This window comes from Rhinolophus ferrumequinum, chromosome 17, assembly GCF_004115265.2.
Source record: "Rhinolophus ferrumequinum isolate MPI-CBG mRhiFer1 chromosome 17, mRhiFer1_v1.p, whole genome shotgun sequence".
NCBI lineage: Eukaryota > Metazoa > Chordata > Mammalia > Chiroptera > Rhinolophidae > Rhinolophus > Rhinolophus ferrumequinum.
This window is the reverse complement of record NC_046300.1, coordinates 34,011,823-34,031,972: the sequence shown is the minus strand read 5'-3', so window position 1 is coordinate 34,031,972 and position 20,150 is coordinate 34,011,823. Positions and strand designations below refer to the sequence as shown.

Below are 20,150 nucleotides of genomic sequence, written 5' to 3'. Positions count from 1 at the left end.
AAATCATTAAAGAATATAAATAAAGTGTTTAAATTCACTACCAATGGGAGAGAGTGGAATAAAGGGAAAATAATGCAAATGAACACATATGTACACTCTCAAATTTTAAAAATTCAGAAATTGGGGAAAACAAAACAAAGAGAAAATGAAAAGGTAATATGGTAGAAATAAGTCCAAATTTATCCATAACAACAATAATTATTAATAGTCTAATTTACCATATAAAACAAATGAGATTGTCAGATTGCATTAATAAACAAAATCCAGGAATACACAGTTTTCAAAAGTCACACCTGAAACATAGATTTATAGAAAGTTGAAAATAAAGGAGTGGAAAAGATACAGGAGGAGATTACTAACCAAAAGAAAGTTGATGTAGTATGTTAATAACAGAAAAGCAGAGTTTAGTCAAAAAGCACTACGAGAGATAGAGATTATTTCACAATGATAAAATATTAAATTCTTTAAGAATGATATGGATTATTCTCTCATATACTGCTAGTGGAAGTAGAAATTGAAATAACCACATTGGGTTTGCTTACAAATCAAATACATTTGGAATTGTCTTAAAAATCAAATACTGACATATCCCATGGCTCAGCAAGTCTGCCCCTACATATAAATTCAAGAGAAACTTTTAATACTTGTATCCCTGGAGATTTGTATAAAAGTATTCCTCAAGTCCTGATTACAATAACAAAAACTGAAAACAATCCAAATGCTTATGATGGGAAAAGAACAAATAAATTGTGGTATACTAACATAATGGACTATTGCAGAGCTTTGAAAATAAATGAACAATAGCTACATTCAACAACATGGGTGAATCTTAGCATAATATTGAGGAGGAAAAAGCAAGTATGAGAAGGCAACACAGAGTGATGTTATCTTTATAAATTTTTTAAGGAGCAAAACTATGCAATCATTCACACATAACCATATAAGTCTTAAAACTGAAATAATGCAATAATTCTTAGGATTCTCTGGGGAAACACATAGGTCACTGTAAGTAGGGCCAGTGGGTTACAGCCCCCCAAGCGGTGCCATTCCCATAGAATCCAACTCTGCCACACAGTAGTCCTAGAAGTAAGCTATTGGCAGTGATGAAGTTTAGAGAACCTGTGGTGGGTCACGGATAGTATTATTTTGTATTTTAACATATTTAAAAATAAAGGGGTATGCATAGATCAAAGCTGAACATGTGTCATAATTCAAGGGTTACAATTAAACCATGATAGGAATTGAGGTCTAATTTTTTAAAAAAAAGAAACAGAACAGACCAGTTGTTTATACCAAATCAGTGATTCCCTGAGTTAATCAGGCTCCTTCTGGCCGAGTCTACCTCTCCCACCTCATCGCTCCTTCCCGTCTCCTGCTTGCTCTCCTCTGTCTCGGGCCCTTTGCACACACTGTTGTGCACGTCCTGGAGTATTCTACCCAAGGCTCTTGGCATCCTTACCCATGCTCATCCCTGGGGTCTCAGCTTCATTGTTCTGTCTCCGGGAGATTGTCCCTGACACCCAGGTCAAAGCAAGTTTCCTCTGAAAGTCTGTCAGAACATTCTACTTTTCCCCCTCACTGTACTTCACACAATTTGGAATTACATGTCTACTTGTTTGCATGTTTTTCTTCTCTCCTAACTAGACTGTAAGCTCCTCAAGAGTAAAGACCATGTGTGTTGAGATTCACCACTGCTGCCCCACTGCCCAGCACAGGGTCTGACACACGTTCAAATGAGCAGGAACAATGGTGAAGGAGTGAAGAGGATTTGGGAAAGTCTAACAACAAAGCACCAGCCGTCCTCTGCAATCATGACACTGTTAGTTCTCATCCCTGTGAGCGTCATGCAGCTACTTCCCAGGGTGTGTGAGGAACTTGCAAAACAATGGGGTAAGACCACTTTGATGCAGACGGCCATTTTTGTTTCTTGCATTCAGAGAACATAATACCTCAAAGCTGTCACCTTTCAGAATGCACTGGATTTTGCTTTAAGACTTGTTAAAGATGACCGCTGCTACTTCCATTTCTACAGTGATGATACTCTCAGTGGGGGTTGACTGCCCACACACCAGCCTCCTACATGTGAGTACAGAATTGGTCCAGCACCAGGAGCATGAGAAAGTGTGGACGCCTTCCACTCTCCTTCAGGCAGCAGCGACTTACCGTGATGGCCTTGATGCACTCAAGGGAGGAGCTTTTCTTCACACAGGTGACAAGAGGGCCCGTCTCAGGAAGGACTTTTTTCATACTGTCACGGAAACTGGAGCACTTGCTGGCCTCCTGACTTGAGATGGTGCACCATCTCACCGTTTTGTCGGGGACAGCCCGACACAGCCCTAGGGGAGAAAAGCCAGAGGTTCCTGTGCCAGGGGGAGTGGCAGAAGCACCTCTGAGGGGACTTGAAGGCTATATCCCCTCTGTCCTGTCCTCCTCCCACTCCTGTCTGTGAACAACGAAGGGTACAGGTTCCACTGCATTCTGACACTGGGAACAGGAGAAGGGAAACCTAATGGCCACCTAGTTTCCCATCCGCCACGCTGTGCTGGCCCGAGGGATGCCACCTTGACCTTTGGCTCTCAACTGGAGACCACACTCTGCTCCTCGTGTTCTCCGTGCCTCCTTCCCTCCCCATCATGGGGTAGCAGTGGAACATAAGCCTCATCAAGGTGACAGGGCATTTGCAGCCACTTCAAGGCATTGGCTCACTACCACAACTCGGGAAACCAGCAAAGGAGGAATGCCCATTTTTAAGAGGAGGAAAGTGTGCTTTACCGCGTGTCAGCCAGACTATTAGTGGCCAAGATGGGCCTAGAAACTAGGTCTCCAAACTTCGCTGTCTGCCCAGGGAACAAAAGAAATTGCATTCTGAGTTATTCACATCTGCTTGGCCAGTAGATAGGGATAAGTGAATGATGAGATAATGAATTTGCCTGTGACACTCATCTGTCGTCCTCTGTTGCAAGAATAACTAGAAACTCCATATATTCAATGGATCTCTGTTTCCAATGACCCTCAATTCTCGCCAGTCTTGTTGTAGGAGAAGCTGGAGCCCCCCCGTGTCTGTAGCTACTAAAATCCATGTGGTTGCAGATGTGTTGTCCCCATCATGTGAGCTTTGGCACCGTCTCTAAAGCCCTCTTTTGTCCACTCTTTGTGGATCAACAGCAGACGGCTGACTCAGGTAATACGATGCATGTCCACAAAGCACAAAGCAGAAGGGGGGAGGGCACCAGCGCCCCAGGATGCATAAAGAAGGGGCCACACCGAGCTTACTACCCCAACCACCTTGTATCCCACCTCTGTCCCAGGAAATCACAGGAGACCTCAGGAGTCAGTGGCAGCCCTTCCCGGAACAGCCCCTCCGGGGTCCCAAGGGCAGGAATTTGTCTTTAGGCATGCACTTAGGTTGCACAGCCCTGCGAAGTGTGGGGGGTGGAAGGTGGGGATGAGGCAAAGGCAAATAATGTGGGACCGTCTCTTAAGGGTAAACTTTTTCAAGAGAGACAAATGACTAAACACAGATGTCTCAAAAGGTACGACAAATGCACCGTGAGTGGAAGGCAACAGTTAGGGGACAAAGGAGGCTCAACAAACTCAGGTGGTGATGTGAGTGGGAGAGGCCATCCAGTGACAGGCCCCCCGCAGAGACCTATGGCCTCAGTTACCCACACCTGACCCTCCCAGGCAGGGCTCTACTCCCCTTCTCACAGGTGAGGACCCAAGGAGTCTGGCTTCACAGCCCACGCTCCAAACCCCTCGGCAGCGCTGCCTCATTAGCAAGGACAGCGTCAGCACCTCGGCCTCCCGTGGGACATCCCACTGCCAAGGGCAGGAGATCAGGTCCCGGGAGGCCTTCAGTGCCAGGCTAACCAGTCTGGACTTGACTGCGGAGGTCCTCGCAAAGGGATTTGATAAACCGTGATGGGGGCGCTCTAATGTATTGTATTCCACGGCAAGATTTACTGGACGAGGAGGAAGAAGCGAGAAGAGCATAAAAAAGTGGCAGAGGCACAGGCCGGACCAGCAGGTTCATGCTGGCGCAGAGCTGTGCCTGCGTGCGCTAAAGCCGGTGCAGGAGGGCTGCATGGGAGGAGCTAAGGAAAGGCTCCCGTGCTTTCAGCCCAAAGCGGAGCCCAGGAGGAGCTATAGCGGGGTGTGGGGTGCAAGCGGCGCCCGGGCCGACGACTCTGCGGGTTTCCGCTCGCCACACTCACCCAGGACCGCGCAGGCTAGCAGGGCGCGGACGGCGAGCCTCATCTTCGCGGGTCTGCGGCGTGGAGCAGCGAGCACAGACCCACCGGCTTCTGCGCCGCCTCTCTGCGTCCCGTGCCCCTTTATCTCCCGCCGAGTGGGCCAAGCACAATCTTTGACCTCCAGTGTTTGCGCAGCCCGCTTGCCCAATCACCCCTCATCCCTCCCCTTTCATTCCTCGCCCCCCGCCGATCACCTCATTTCCTGAGCTCCGAGCAGACCCAGGGATGAAATCCAGCACACAAAAATGCTGATTGGAAGGAAATTAAAGAAAAAGCAATCCCTTGTTACTGTGCACTCCCTGTGCCAGGAGCGGAACTGCAGAGGGTAGGGGTGGGGGTGGCTGTGCTCCTGAATCCCTACATGGCACAGCTGGTCCTACACCAGTCCTACGTGCTCATTCCACAGATGGAAGAGGGACGAGAACCCCCACCCCAATCCAGACTGGAACTGGAGAGGGACCTTCCTGAGACAGGGCATCAAGGAAGAATAAAGCTGGCCTGAAGTCAAAGAGGACAGGCTCAACGCCCTTCATTTGTTCTCAGCTGTCCCCGGAGACCCTGCTCTGGGCCCTTACAGGCCCGGGACACTGAGGAGCTGCTCTCTCCCCATGTGCCCTGCTAAGCTATGGCTCCTGGACTGGAAACCTTCCTTCCCTTCATGGGGCTTGCTGGCCACCTTGGCCTAGGGACAGAGTTACAGGGGAGAGAAATTCTCTCCCACGGGAAGCTGCCCACGAATGTGGTCAAGACACTAGGAGACTCAAAACAAAGTGACACATGATCACAAAGGAAGGGGCCCAGGGGAGGACGTGGCCTGACCCCAATGCCCGGGGTCATCCCTGGCTCCTTCCCGCTAAGTGGTCTCCAAACCATTTTGACTGCACATCCTTATTAGCACAACCTTATGAGCTTGTACATTCTATGCACTTTTTAAACTAATACATTTTAAACTATAATATAAACTTCTTAAACTCACTTATAAATTTCTCTTCCTCTCAGGATTGAAAGGCATTGAGAAGAGGGGTCTGGCTTCACGTGGGGACCTTCAGGCGCAGAGATGAAGATGGCGGGTGAAACTAAGGTGCAGGGCTGGCTGGGAGACGGCTCTGCAGAGCAGACGTGCCCACATTCAGCTGATGTCCTCCGTACGCCCTGCAGTGAGCTTGCAGGGTCAGCCTGGAAGTAGGAAGAAGAGCTGCCAAATGTTGAGCTAATCCACACTCAGGGGAGCTTCGTGGAGGCCATGGGAGGCCGTGGGAGGCCGAGGACCATGCCTTTCCTCCCTGGGCCCCTGCTGCACTCACACAGTGAGCCTTTCCTGAGGCAGCTCCTCCGGGGACAGGCCCACCGTCTAGCCTGAGGCACTCACAGGGAACAAACACTATCTGGCCAGGCTGAGCCCCCTCCAGACCAGCCAACCCTATGCCCTGCCTCAGTGGAACCCTCTGAGTCCAAGCCCAAGACAGGTGCAGGGGAGGATGTGCAGAGCCCATGGGATCTGAAGAAAGGCCAGATGAAATACGGACGTCAGGAGTCCCACATACTCTACTCACATGGCCGGGTACCCAGGGCCCTAATTCTGGCTCAGGAGAAGGACAGGAACAGCACACTATCTGTCAAAGCTCAGAGGCAGGGGTGAGGCTGGCTGTGGGGTGTCCGAGTGTGTAGGACCCTGTATGGCTATGCCCACATCTGTAATGAGTATGTGGGGATGGGTGTGGAGGTAAAGGTTAACAAGACAGTGTTTTGTGTCCTTGGTGACCTGTGGCATTGGTGCCTTATGGTGTTTAATTCTACACCAGAGGCGCTCTGGAGTCAGGAAACTCATCACCCCTCTTTTAACACTAAATAATGGCTAACACTCACTGAGAATTTCACTGGACGCTAACCCTCTGTGATGGGTGCATTAGAATCCCCATTTCACAGATGAGATGAGGAAACTGAGAACCTGAGAGGTTAATAACTTGTCCAAAGTCAGCTGGTGAATCAGATGCAAAATCAGGCAGTCTGGTTCCAGAGTATATACCCATTCACCAGGGACACTCCCTCTTCTAGAAAATAGGGACAACACAGGCCCAGGGGCTCCTCTGAGAGACAGACAGACAGGGCACTTGCAGCTCCACCATTTCTCCACAGACACACAGCCCTAGGTTTTGGTCTGCAGAGGGGCTGGTCCATCTGGGAGAGGTCTGACTACAGACCAACTGCAGAACCTCAGGCACACACAGGTTTATGCTCAGATGGAAAGAAACTATCATGTTTGCAGCCCTTCCATTCTCCAAGCATAGGTCTTATGATCTTGACCAACTACCTTAGGAGGTAAGATCAGCACCCCCATTTTTCAGATGTGGACACTATAGTAAAATGACAGCTCCTCATTCACAGAGCTCTGGAACCTGAACTCAAATCTCCTAAGTGTCCCAGCCTTCTCTAGACCACAGCTGCCTTCCTTCTTGTACTGAGGTTCTCTTTATTTATCCAGAAGAGGAGGGGAGAGAGGGAGGAAGGAAGGGAGGAAAGGAAGAAGGAAAGAGAATGAATATGAGAGATTTTCTGGTTACAAAACAATCCAACTCATGACTCAAATCTTCTATAATAAACTGAATGAAACTCTTAAATTTCAACGAGATTGGCCCTCCTGTAGAAAGAGCTGAACTTGTGTGTACGTGCAGGGGGGTTGGGTAGCTGACCTAAAGAAGATGGGCAAAAAGGCATTAGTTCTCTGAACCAATATTTGTTTTTTCCAAATGTTGCCTCATTTACAAAGAAACAGAGCAAACAAAGAGCCTCTGTCTGCTTAACCCAATCCCTCCTCCACCTCCCACTCACTGTACTCTGCCCAACAACAGGGCTTCTCTGAAAGTCCTGAATCTGGGTCATAGACTCATATGCTCATAGACCTGTTATCTCACAGCCCTGCTGGTTCAGGGCAAGATAGTGGGAAGCAAGGGCAAGGTCCTTTTAGGAAAATGTCACGTAATTTGAAACGCCATATACAACCACTACTCTCTCAGTCTTACCCTTCAGAAGTCCCTGGACAATGAAAGATTCTCAAAGTTTCCATTCTTTTCCCAGGGGATCCATAAAACTATCCTTTTCGTGAGGAATAGTCCAGAGCCAGATAGCTTCATTGATGAATTCTCCCAGACATTTAAGGAGAATTAGACAATCTTACACATACTAACCCAGGGAACAGAAAAAGAAGGAGCACTCCCTAACCAATTTTTTGAAGCCACTAAGTAAGTTTGAAAGCAAAAACCATCAAGATATCATGAAAAAGATGAAGAAAACAATACCTTTTATGAACATAGATGCAAAAATCCTAAGCAAAATTGAATTAGCAAATTGAATCCAGCAATATCTAAAGGGTACACTAAATAATTACCAAGTTGGATTTATTCCAGGAATGCAAGTTATCATTTGAAAAATCAACCAGTGTAATTAATCACATTAACAGAATAAAGGAAAAAATTATGACTGTATCAGTCAATATAGGAACAGCATTTGGTAAAATTTAACATCCATTTGTTTTACAACCTCTTAGCAAACTTGTCCTAGGAAACTTGCTTAATCTGATAAAGAGTATGCACATACATGTGTGTGTACATATATACAAACATATATAAATGTTTTATATATAAATCATACTAAGTGATGGAATGGTGAATGAAATCTTTTTCCCTTTGAGAGCAAGAAAAAAATCTGGATGTCTACAATTATCATTTCTAGTCAACATTTTTACTTGCAGTCCTTGCCAGTCCAGGCAGGTTAAAAAAAATTCAAACACACACACACGGTACCAAAAAAAAAAAATGTATATACACTTTAAGAAATGAAAAAACTATATTAAAATTGTAATACTCAATATATACCAATAACAAAAGATGAATACAAGTCATGTTTGACTTCTGCAATTACAAGAGTTGCTCAAAGTGGTTACCATTAGCATAATTTTAATACAGTTTTTTCCTTTCTTAAAATGTGTATACATTTTTTTGGAGAGATGTGTGTGTGTGTGTGTGTGTGTGTGTGTGTGAGTATGTGTGTAAAAGGATTGAAAAAGAAAAATGAAACTTTCATTTTCATGGATGATATGATTGAACATATATAAAATTCTAAAGAAACTATTAAGTATTAAAAAGGTGTTAGGCAATATTTCTGGATACAAGGTAAATATACAAAAGTCAATGGTATTTCTACATACAAAATGAAAAAGACCATGAAAATGCCATTTAAAGTAATATAATATTTAATAACAAATGCCTAGGAATAACTTTATCAAATGATGTCTAAAATTTTTACACACCAAACTATAAAATATTATTGAGAGAAATTAAAGAAACTTTAAGTAAATGAAGGGTTATACCTAGAACATAGTAGACTGGAGACCCAATATTATATAGATGTCAATTCTCCCCAAATTAATACATAGATTCAGTGCAGTCCCAATCTAACTCCCAACAAGTGCTTTATTGTTTTTGGTGGGAATTAACAATATAATTCTAAAGTTGATATGGAAATGCAAAAATCCTAAAATAGACATTTGGTTGCTTATGTAACTTGTAGCATACCAAGGTAAACACAGAATGTATTTGATTTTTCTAACCTTGTCCGCCCAACTCTGAGCATCAAGATCTATAATACAATTATCAGTCCATGCAATTCAGGTATTCATTATCAATAATATTACCTAAGTGCTTTCTATAACTTGATACTGGACTAATAGTATGGAATGAAAATTATATGCAGTCCACTAAATATTTAAGGATTTGTAGATATATGTCCACTACAACTTGTATAATCTAGTTCTGCTCATTCCAATTCTTCCACATTAAGTAAATTAAATTATTGACTAGCTATGGTTTAAGGTCTTTCAGATTCTTCTCGTCTTCCTCCTCCTTCTTTCGCATACATGAAAAATTTCAAACATACACAAAAGTAGAAAAAATAATGCAATAAACATCCATTTACACCTTACCCAGTTTCAACAACCGTCAATCTTACGTCATCCATCCTTCGACTCCCACTTTTTTTTCTGGAATAACAAGTGTCATGTTATTTCACTCACAAAAGCGTGCATCTATAATAGCTAAGAAATTTTTTTACATAATCATAATGCATTTATCACACCTGTCAAAATGAACAATTATTTCATATTTTCATATTACTACCTAATACCCAGTTAATATGCAAACTTCCCTAGTTGTCTAAAAAAATTTTTTAAGTTACCTTATTCAAATTAGAACCTCAAACAAGATCCAGGAGTTGCATTGGTGATCTCTCTTAAATCCCTTTTACTCTAAAACAGTCCGCCTATCTTTCATGCTATTTACTTGCTGAAGAAACTGTATCATTTGTCCTTTGGAATTTCCAACATTCTGGATTTGGCTTATGTGTATCCCCATGGTGTTATTTTGTTAACAGCATTTCGTAGAAAGTCCCTGAATTTGGGTTTGTCTGATGTTGCTTTGTGATTTGATTCAGGGTGTGCATTTTTGGCAGTACCATCACAAAAGTGATGCTGGGTTCTTCTTTAGGGTCTTGGAAGGAGCACAATAGTGATTTGTCCCATTATCGCTTTTGTTCAGTTTGTTTGCTTGGTTAAGGTGGTGTCTGACAAGTTTCTACACTGTAAATTTACCTTTGTAATTAACGGGTAGTTTGTAGGGAGACACTTTGAGACCCTCACATTTTGTTTGTCATACTTTCACCCCCTAGTTTTAGCAACCATTGATGATTATTACTATATTGGTTGCCAAATAGTGATTTTCTGATTATATTGTTCCCTGTGCATTTATCAATTGGCATTCTAAAGTAAACAAATACTTCTCTTTCTCCATTTATTTATTTAGTCAGTTAGTTCCTTTTATTTGTTTTTATCAGTATGAACTCAGGAAGTCTTTTTTTATTTAGTAGTTTATAATCCTTTACTATCATTTTTTCTCTTTTTTAAAACTTATTTTTCAATTACAGTTGACATACAATACATAAAAAAAAAGTCATTGGGATTTTGATAGTGATTGTATTTAATCTATAAATTGCTTTTGGTAGTACTGACATCCTATCCTAAAAATATTAAGTTTTCTAATCCATAAACATGGGATGTGTTTACATTTATTTATGTCTTCTTAATTTCTTTCAGCAATGTTTTGGATCTTTCACCTCTTTGGTTAACATAATTCCTAAGTATTTTTTTGATGCTATCATTAATGGAATTGTTTTCTTAAATAACTTTTTTGAATTTTTGTTAGTATATAGAAAAGCAACTGATTTTTTTTTAATTTGTTTCAGGTGTACACAGCAATGCAATAGTTAGACATTTAAACCCCTCATAAGGTGATAACCCACCCGCCCAAGCCACTACCCCTCTGACATCCCATAGAGCTGTTACAATACCATCAACTATCTTCTCTATGTTGTACTCCACATCCTGTGACTATATATACCTATACATTTAGTTATAGTTCACATTCAACACCCCTCTACTTCAGCTTCAGCTGTATAGTGTATTGGTCAGACATCCACACAGTCCGTGACGTGATCCCCCTGGGAACTCTAGTGCCCATCTGGCACCTTACATGATCTTTACAACATTGTTGATTATACACCCCACACTGTATTAACTATCAATTTGTATTTCTTAATGCCTTCACTTTTTTTCACCCTACCCTTAACCCCATTCCCAACTATCACCCTGATAGATCTACTTGTACCTATTTGGCACCATACCTAGTGATTACAATATTATTGAATATATTCCTTATACCCTCCTTTCACTCTTCCTTAACCCACTTATCTTAAAGAAGTCCCTCTAATATTAGTTGTAATACTGTTCTGGTGATGATGAACTCCTTCAGCTTTTTCTTGTCTGGGAAGCTTCTTATCTGTCCTTCTATTCTAAATGACAGACTTGCTGGGTAGAACTATCTTGGTTGTATGTCGTTGCTTTTCATCACTTGAAATGTTTCCTGCCACTCCCTTCTTGCCTGCAAAGTTTCTGTTGAGAAATCAGCTGATAGTCGTATGGGGGTTCCCTTGTAGGTAAGTAACTGCTTTTCTCTTGCTGGAAAAGCAACTGAATTTTGTGTGTGTTGATTTTGGATCCTACTACTTAGCTGAATTTGTTAATTAGTTCTAATGATTTGTGTGTGTGTGTGTGTGTGTGTGTGTGTGTGTGGAATCATGAAGGTTTTATACATATAAAATCATATTATCTGCCAACAAAGATAATTTTTCTTTACTTTCCAATTTGGATGACTTTATTTTTCTTGATTCCCTAATTGCTCTGGATGGAATTTCCAGTACTATGTTGAACAAAAATGGTAAAAGTGAGCATCCTTGCCTTATCCCTGATCTTACAGAACAAGCTTTCAGTCTTTCACCATTGAGTATGATGTCTGCTGTGGGTTTTCATATATGACTTCTGTTATGTTGAGGTAGTTTCCTCCTATTCCTAGTTTGTTGTTTTTTATCATGAAAGAATGTTGGATTCTGTTAAATGTTTTTTGTGCATCAATTTAGATGATCATGTGGGTTTTCCCCTTTCATTCTGTTAATGTGGAGTATTACACTGATTGGTTCTGGTATGTTGAACCATCTTTGCATTCCAGAAATAAATCCCATTTGGTTATGCTATATAATCCTTTTTTTTCCCTTTTTTAAAAAAAAAATTATTGGGGTGACAAGTGTTAGTAAAATTACATAGATTTCAGGTGTACAATTCTGTATTACATCATCTATAAATCCCATTGTGTGTTCACCACCCAGAGTCAGTTCTCTTCCATCACCATATATTTGATCCCCTTTACCCTCATCTCCCACCTCCTCCCCCCTTACCTTCTGGTAACCACTATTGTCTGTGTCTATGAGTTTTTGTCTCTCATTTGTCTGTCTTGTTCTTTTGTTGTTTTTGGTTTATGTACCACATATCAGTGAAATCATATGGTTCTCTGCTTTTTCTGTCTGACTTATTTCGCTTAGCATTATACTCTCAAGATCCATCCATGTTGTCACAAATGTTCCTATATCATCTTTTCTTACCACTGAATAGTATTCCATTGTGTATATACACCACAACTTCTTTATCCATTCATCTATCGAAGGACATTTTGTTTGTTTCCATGTCTTGGCCACCGTAAGCAAAGCTGCAATGAACACTGGACCACACTTGTCTTTATGTATAAATGTTTTCAGATTTTTTGGGTAGATACCCAGGAGAGGGATTGCTGGGTCATATGGTAATTCTATTCGTAATTTTTCCAGGAACCTCCTGTTTAGAATTACTCCTGTTGAATAATCTCCTGTTGAAAAACTTCCTGTTGAATAACATTACTGTATTCCATAATGGCTGCACCAGTCTGCATTCCCACCAACAGTTTATGAGGGTTCCTTTTTCTCCACAGCCTCTCCAGCACTTGTTACTATTTGTCTTGTTGATGATAGCCATTCTAACTGGGGTGAGGTGATATCTCATTGTGGTTTTTATTTGCATTTCACTGATGATTAGTGATGTTGAGCATTTTTTCATATGTCTATTTGCCTTTTGTATGTCCTCTTTGGAGAAATGTCTCTTTAGGTCCTCTGCCCATTTTTCAATTGGATTGTTTGTTTTTTTGTTGTTGAGTTTCATGAGTTCCTTGTATATTTTGGATATTAGCCCCTTATCGGAGGCACTGTTTGCAAAAATCTTCTCCCATTCAGTTGGTTGCCTCTTTATTTTGTCGATGGTTTCTTTTGCTGTGCAGCTTTTAAGTTTCATATAGTCCCATTCGTTTATTTTAGCTTTTACTTCCATTGCCTTTGGAGTCAAATTCATAAAATGCTCTTTGAACCCAACGTCCATAAGTTGAGTATCTATGTTTTCTTCTATGCAGTTTATTGTGTCAGGTCTTATGCTTAAGTCTTTGATCCATTTTGAATTAATTTTGGTACATGGTGCCAGATAGCAGTCCAGTTTCATTCTTTTGCATGTGGCTATCCAATTCTCCCAACACCAATTTTTGAAGAGGCTGTCTTTTCTCCATTGTATGTTTTTAGCTTCTTTGTCAAAAATTATCTGTCCATATTTATGTGGTTTTATTTTTGGGTACTGAATTCTATTCCATTGGTCTATGTGTCTGTTTTTCTTCCAGTACCATGCTGTTTTGATTATTGTAGCCCTGTAGTACAAGCTAAATTCAGGGAGTGTGATACCTCCAGTATTGTTCTTTTTTCTTAAGATTGCTTTGGCTATTCAGGGTCTATTGTGGTTCCAAACAAATCTGATGATTTTTTGTTCTATTTCTTTAAAAAATGCCATTGGGATTTTGATGGGGATTGCATTAAATCTGTATATTGCTTTGGGTAATATGGCCATTTTAACTATGTTGATTCTTCCAATCCATGAGCATGCAATGTCTTTCCATTTCTTTGTGTCTTCTTCAATTTCTTTTAAATATGTCTTATAGTTTTCAGCATATAGATCTTTCACATCCTTGGTTAAGTTTATTCCTAGGTATTTTATTATTTTTGCTGCAATTGCAAAAGGAATTGTTTTTTGTATTTCTTTTCTGAGATTTCATTGTTAGTATATAGGAATGCAATGGACTTTTGTATGTTGATTTTGTAGCCAGCAACATTACTGTATTCGTTGTTTCTAATAGCTTTTTGGTGGAGTCTTTAGGGTTTTCTATACATAGCATCATGTCATCTGCAAAGAGTGACAATTTAACTTCTTCATTCCCAATTTGGATGCCTTTTATTTCTTTCTCTTGCCTGATTGCTCTGGCGAGGACTTCCAACACTACGTTGAAAAGCAGAGGTGATAGGGGACAGACCTGTCGTGTTCCTGAACGTAGAGCAAAGGGCTTCAGTTTTTCACCATTAATTATGAGATTAGCTGAGGGTTTGTCATATATGGCCTTTATTATGTTAAGGTATTTTCCTTCTATACCTATTTTATTAAGTGTTTTAATCACAAATGGATGTTGTATCTTGTCAAATGCTTTTTCTGCATCAATTGATATAATCATATGATTTTTGTCCTTTATTTTGTTTATGTGATGTATCACATTGATGGATTTGCGGATGTTGAACCATCCTTGTGCCCTGGGGATGAACCTCACTTGGTCATGATGAATAATCTTTTTAATGCATTGTTGTATTCGATTTGCTAGAATTTTGTTTAGGATTTTTGCATCTGTATTCATCAGAGATATTGGTCTGTAGTTTTCTTTTTTTGTGTTGTCCTTACCAGGTTTTGGTATCAGGGTAATGTTGGCCTCATAAAATGAGTTAGGGAGTACTGTCTCTTCTTCAATTTTTTGGAAGAGTTTGAGCAGGATCGGTATTAGATCCTCTTTGAAGGTTTGGTAGAATTCACTAGTGAAGCCAGCTGGTCCAGGACTTTTGCTTTTGGGAAGCTTTTGGATGACTGATTCCATTTCGTTACTGGTGATCAGTCTGTTTAAATTTTCCAGTTCTTCATGGTTCAGCCTAGGAAGGCTATATGTTTCTAAGAACTTGTCCATTTCTTCTAAGTTATTGAATTTGGTGGCATATAGTCCTTCATAGTATTCTTGGATGATCCTTTGTATTTCTATGGTGTCCGTGATAACTTCCCTTTTCATTTCTGATTTTGTTAATTAGTGTCTTCTCTCTTTTTATCTTAGTGAGTCTAGCCAAGGGTTTGTCAATTTTGTTAATCTTTCAAAGAACCAGCTCTTTGTCACATTAATTTTTCTATTGTCTTTTTGTTCTTTATTTTATTTAGTTCTGCTCTGATTTTTGTTATTTCCTTTCTTCTGCTGACCTTGGGTTTCATTTGTTCTTCTTTTTCTAGTTCTTTCAGGTGTAACATGAGGTTATTTATTTGGGATTTTTCTTGTTTCTTAAGATAGGCCTGTAATGATATAAATTTCCCTCTTAAAACTGCTTTCGCTGCATCCCCAAAATTTTGGTAGGATGTATTTTCATTGTCATTTGTTTCTATGTATCTTTTGATCTCTCCTCTAATTTCTTCTTTGACCTGGTCGTTCTTTAAAAGTATGTTGTTTAATCTCCACGTATTTGTGTTTTTTCCTGCTTTCTCTTTGCAGTTGATAACCAATTTCAAAGCCTTGTGATCAGAGAATATGCTTGGCATGATTTCAATCTTCTTAAATTTGCTTAGGCTGATTTTATGTCCCAATATGTGGTCTATCCTTGAGAATGTTCCATGTACACTAGAAAAAAATGTATAGTCTGATGTTTTAGGATGAAGTGCTCTATATATGTTATGCCCGTTTCATCTAATGTATCATTTAGGGCTGCTATTTCGTTATTTATTTTCTGTTTGGATGATCTATCCATAGCTGTCAATGACGTATTTAAGTCCCCCAGTATAATTGTGTTTTGGTCAATTTCTCCCTTTAGTTCTGTTAGTAGTTGCTTGGTATATTTCGGTGCTCCCTGATTGGGGGCATAAATATTGATGACTCTTATGTATTCTTGTTGTATAGTCCCCTTTATCATTATGAAATGTCCACCTTTGTCTCATTAGCTTTTTCACCCTGAAGTCTGTTTCATCTGACATCAGCATGGCTACACCTGATTTTCTCTGGATACCATTTGTTTGGAGTGTCAATTTCCACCCTTTCACTTTGAGTCTATGCTTGTCTTTGTAGCTGAGATGTGTCTCTTGGAGACAGCATATGGTTGGGTTTAGTTTTTTGATCCAATCTGCTACTCTGTGCCTTTTTATTGGTGAGTTCAGTCCATTTACATTTAAGGTGATTATTGATGTGAGGATTTCCTGTCATTCTATCTTTAGTTTTCTGATAAGGCTGTGTCTCCATTGTTTCTTTGCCTTTTTGTTTTTGTCTGTTATTTCTGTGTGGTGGTATTCTATGATGTTTCCCTCTGTTTCTTCTTTTATTACAGTATATATTTGAGTTCTGGATTTTTTTTGAGTGGTTACCCTTAAGTTTATGTAAAAGAAAGTTTGATATTTAGAGTATTCCATTTTCTTCAGCACACTTGCTCTCTCCATTCCCATATTCCGTTTCAGGCCTTTACGCTCCCCCTTTTTATGTTTTAGTTGCCACAAATTGTCCCTGTTGATGGTGGTCGAATAGCTTCCTTTAGTATTTCTTGTAGTGCAGGTCGTGTATTAGAAAATTCCCTCAGCTTCTGTTTGTCTGGAAAGGTCTTTATTCCACCTTCATATCTAAAGGATATCTTTGCTGAATATATTATTCTTGGCTCATAATTTCTCTCTTTCAATAGTTTGAATATTTGGTTCCACTACCTCCTGGCTTGTAGAGTTTCTGCTGAAAAATGTGATGATAATCTAATGGGCTTTCCTTTGTAGGTTACCGTCTTCTTTTCCCTGGCTGCCTTGAGGATTCTTTCTTTGTCGTTGATTTTAGACAGCTTCAATACAACGTGCCTTGGAGAAGGCCTGTTGGGATTGAGGCAATTAGGTGTTCTATTTGCTTCTTGGATTCGAGGATCCAGTTCTGTCCACAAATTTGGGAAGTTCTCATCAACAATTTGTTTCAATATATTCTCTGTTCCCTTCTTTCTTCTCCTTCTGGTATGCCCATTATTCTTATATTGCTCTTTCTGATGGAGTCAGAAAGTTCTTGTAGAGTTCTGTCATTTCTTTTAAGTCTCAAGTCTCTTTCTTCTTTCGTCTGTGTAATTTCCAGGTTTCTATCTTCGATGTCACTGATTCTTTCCTCCATCTGGTCAACTCTACTACCTAAGCTGACTATTTCATTCTTAATTTCTTCTATTGAGTTCTTAATCTCCAGAAATTCTATTTGGTTCTTTTTTAAAATTTCAATCTCTTTCGTAAAATGCTCCTGTTGTTCTTTGACTGTGTTTCTGAGTTCATTAAACTGCCTTTCTGTGTTTTCTTGCATTTCGTTGAGTTTTTTCAGAACTGCAATCTTGAATTCTCTGTCATTTAAGTCACATATTTCCATATCTTTAGGTTCCTTTTCTGGAGGTTTTCACTTTCTTTCTGAGCTGTGTTGTTGCCTTTGTTATTCATGGCAATTACTGATTTATTATTTCTCTTCCTAGACATCTACAGGAGTGGCTTCTGCAACAGCTTAATAGGAAGAGGTCTTTCTTTTGTTTTCCAGTACTTGTTGGTAGAATGTTTTATTTTCTCTCCGACTGCAGCCTTTTTTTCTCTCTCATACGGTAGTGCTGTTTTCTCTGCACTATTCCAGCTTCTCACACAATGGGGGGATTCCCTGGGAGACGGGCTTCTCCTCTGTTAATAGTTCGCCTGGGTCACAGGGCGCAGTGTCTGTGTGGGTATGCGGAGAGCTTTTGAAGTTCCAAAGCTCTTCCTGCACCAGATACAGAGCCCGTATGTTTCAGCAGTTCTGTTTACTCCTGCAGGGATCCGCCCAGATAGGTGGGGCCAGGGGCGGGGTGAGTTGTGAGTGGTGGCCCAGAGCAATGGCAGCGACCACCACCACAGCCAGTCCTGCTTCCACAGCTCCCTCCCCTTTGCCGGAACAGTTGGGCTGCGAATCTGTGTCTGGGGTCCACAGTTCTCAGAACAGCAAATATCTGTTCTTTTGATCTGATACTGCTACTGTTCCACTTCTAGCACCGGGCAGGTGGGGACGGGGCGAGCTGTAGGAGGGTAGGGAGGGGGCGGCTAGTCTCAGTGCCTAAGGCTTCCGTTCTCTGCTTGGCAGTGAGGGCTTAAACCACCATTTTCAGCCTTCTTCCCTCAGTCTTTTCCCCGAGGTCTGCCGTGAGCATTGGGTTCAGCCGTGCTTTATGCTGTCCCCTCAGCACTGTGGGCCATAAACGGAGCCCTAGCAGTCTGAGTTCCGGGATGCATTGAGCTCGGAGCACTGAGCTAGGTCTGCATTCTGCGCTGGCGCGGCTCTGTCTCCGCACTTCTCCCTTCCCTCCTCCCCCGCTCGCGTGATTCGCCCACCTTTAGGTGAATTCAGTAGTGGGCCTCTTCGTCTTGTCTGTCTGCTGTGCAGGGAGTCCTTGTGGAGTTATAGTTGTTCGATTAGTTGTAAATTCCAGGGCAGATTTACAGAGGCTCGCCTCACACCGCCATTTTGATGACGTCTCTCCTATATACTCCTTTTAATATGCTGCTGAATTCAGTTTGCTAGTATTTTGTTGAGTGAATGTTCATAGGATTATTGGTCCGTAGTTTTCTTTTTGTAGAGTGTTCTTGTCTTGTGTTAGTATCAGGTTAATGCTGGCTTCATAGAATGAGTTGGGAAGTCTTTCCTCCTCTTCATTTTTTTGGAAAAGTTTAAGGAGGATTGGTGATAGTTCTTTAAATATTTGGTAGAATTCACCAGTGAAGCCAGCAGGTCCAAGGCTTTTCTTTGTTGGGAGATTTTTTATTACTGATTCAATCTCCTTACTAGTAATAGGTCTATTCAGATTTTCTATTTCTTCATGACTTAATCTTGATATGTTGTGTTTTTCTAGGAATTTGTCCATTTCATCCAGGTTATCCAATGTATTGATGGACTATTGTTTATAGTACTCTCTTAGAATCCTTTTTATTTCTGTAGAATCTGTGGTAATGTCTCCACTCTCATTTCTGGTTTCAGTAATTTGAGTCTTCTGTGTTTCTTAGTCAAGCAAGATAAGGTTTGTCTATCTTTTCGAAGAACCAACTTTTGGATTCATTGATTTCCTCTAGTTTTTCTATTCTCTATTTCATTTATCTCCACTTTCATCTTTATTATTTCCTTACTTTTGGTAAAGGATTTGAGTTTAGATTGTCATTCTTTTTCTAGTTCCATGAGGTGTAAAATTAGGCTATTTATTTGAGCTCTTTATTCCTTTTTACTGTATTTATAACTATAAATTACCCACTTAGCACTGCTTTTGATGTGTTCCACAGTTTGGGTATGTTGTGTTTTTATTTTTATTCATCTCTAAGTATTTTCTAAATTCACTTGTGATTTCATTTTTGATCCACTGGTTGAGAGTGCATTATTTAACTAACATGAATTTGTGAATTTTCCAGTTTTCCTTCTGTTGTTGATTTCTAACTTCATCCTGTCGTGGTCAGAGAAGATACTTTGAATCACATCTATCTTTTAAAATCTGTTGAGACTTAATGGGTGGCCTAACCTAGAATGGTCTAATGTCCCATGTGCACTTTAGAAGACTGTGTATTTTGTTGTTGCTTGGCAGAGTGTTCTGTATATATCTGTTTGATATAGTTGGTTTAATGAATTTTTCAAGTTCTCTAGCTCCCTTCTTGTCTATTATTTGGTTGTTCTGTCCATTATTAAGAGTGAAGTCTCCAACTATTGTAGAACTATCAATGTCTCCCTTCAATTCTGCCAATTTTTGCTTCATGTATTTTAACGGTGTTATTAGGTGTGTAAATGTTTATAATTGTTGTATCTTCTTGCTGTGTTGAAACATTTATTAATATATAATGTCCTTCTTTGTCTCTTGTAAGATTTTTTATTTAAAGACTATTTTGTCTGATATCACTATAGTCTCTTTTGGTTACTATTTGCATGGAATATCTTTTTCCATCCTTTCATTTTCAATCTATTTGTGTCTTTGGATCAAAGTCTCTGGTATACAGTGTATAGTTGGATCATGTGACTCCCCCCCCCATTCTTGTAATTTCTGTCTTTTGACTGGAGAATTTAATCCATTTACATTTATAGTAATTACTGACAGGAGTGACATCAGCATCACGGTGGAATGAGAACCCCTTGGTCTCTCCCCTTCAACATACAATTGGTGGGACATCTAAAACCCAACAAAGCTTCTTATGCTCAGTACACTGGGACACCAAAGAGATTCACACATCGGTGTATCTAAAGGTGGGCATATGGGGACTTGTATGGGAGGCAGAACAAAGGGAATGACAGGGAAGGTGCAGCTTTGGTTCCCCAGCTGCCCAACTAA

General features: G+C 40.6%; 1 protein-coding gene across 1 annotated transcript in view; it reads right to left on the bottom strand.

Annotated features, from left to right (window-relative positions):
• LOC117037207 (serotransferrin-like) overlaps positions 1-4,371 on the bottom strand; it is a 47,776-nt gene extending 43,405 nt beyond the window's left edge. The window contains 2 exon segments of the mRNA XM_033133011.1: positions 2,164-2,336; positions 4,215-4,371. Coding sequence (XP_032988902.1) covers positions 2,164-2,336; positions 4,215-4,257 — 216 coding nt within the window. The 5' untranslated portion in view covers positions 4,258-4,371.
• Between the last annotated feature and the right edge of the window lie 15,779 nt (positions 4,372-20,150).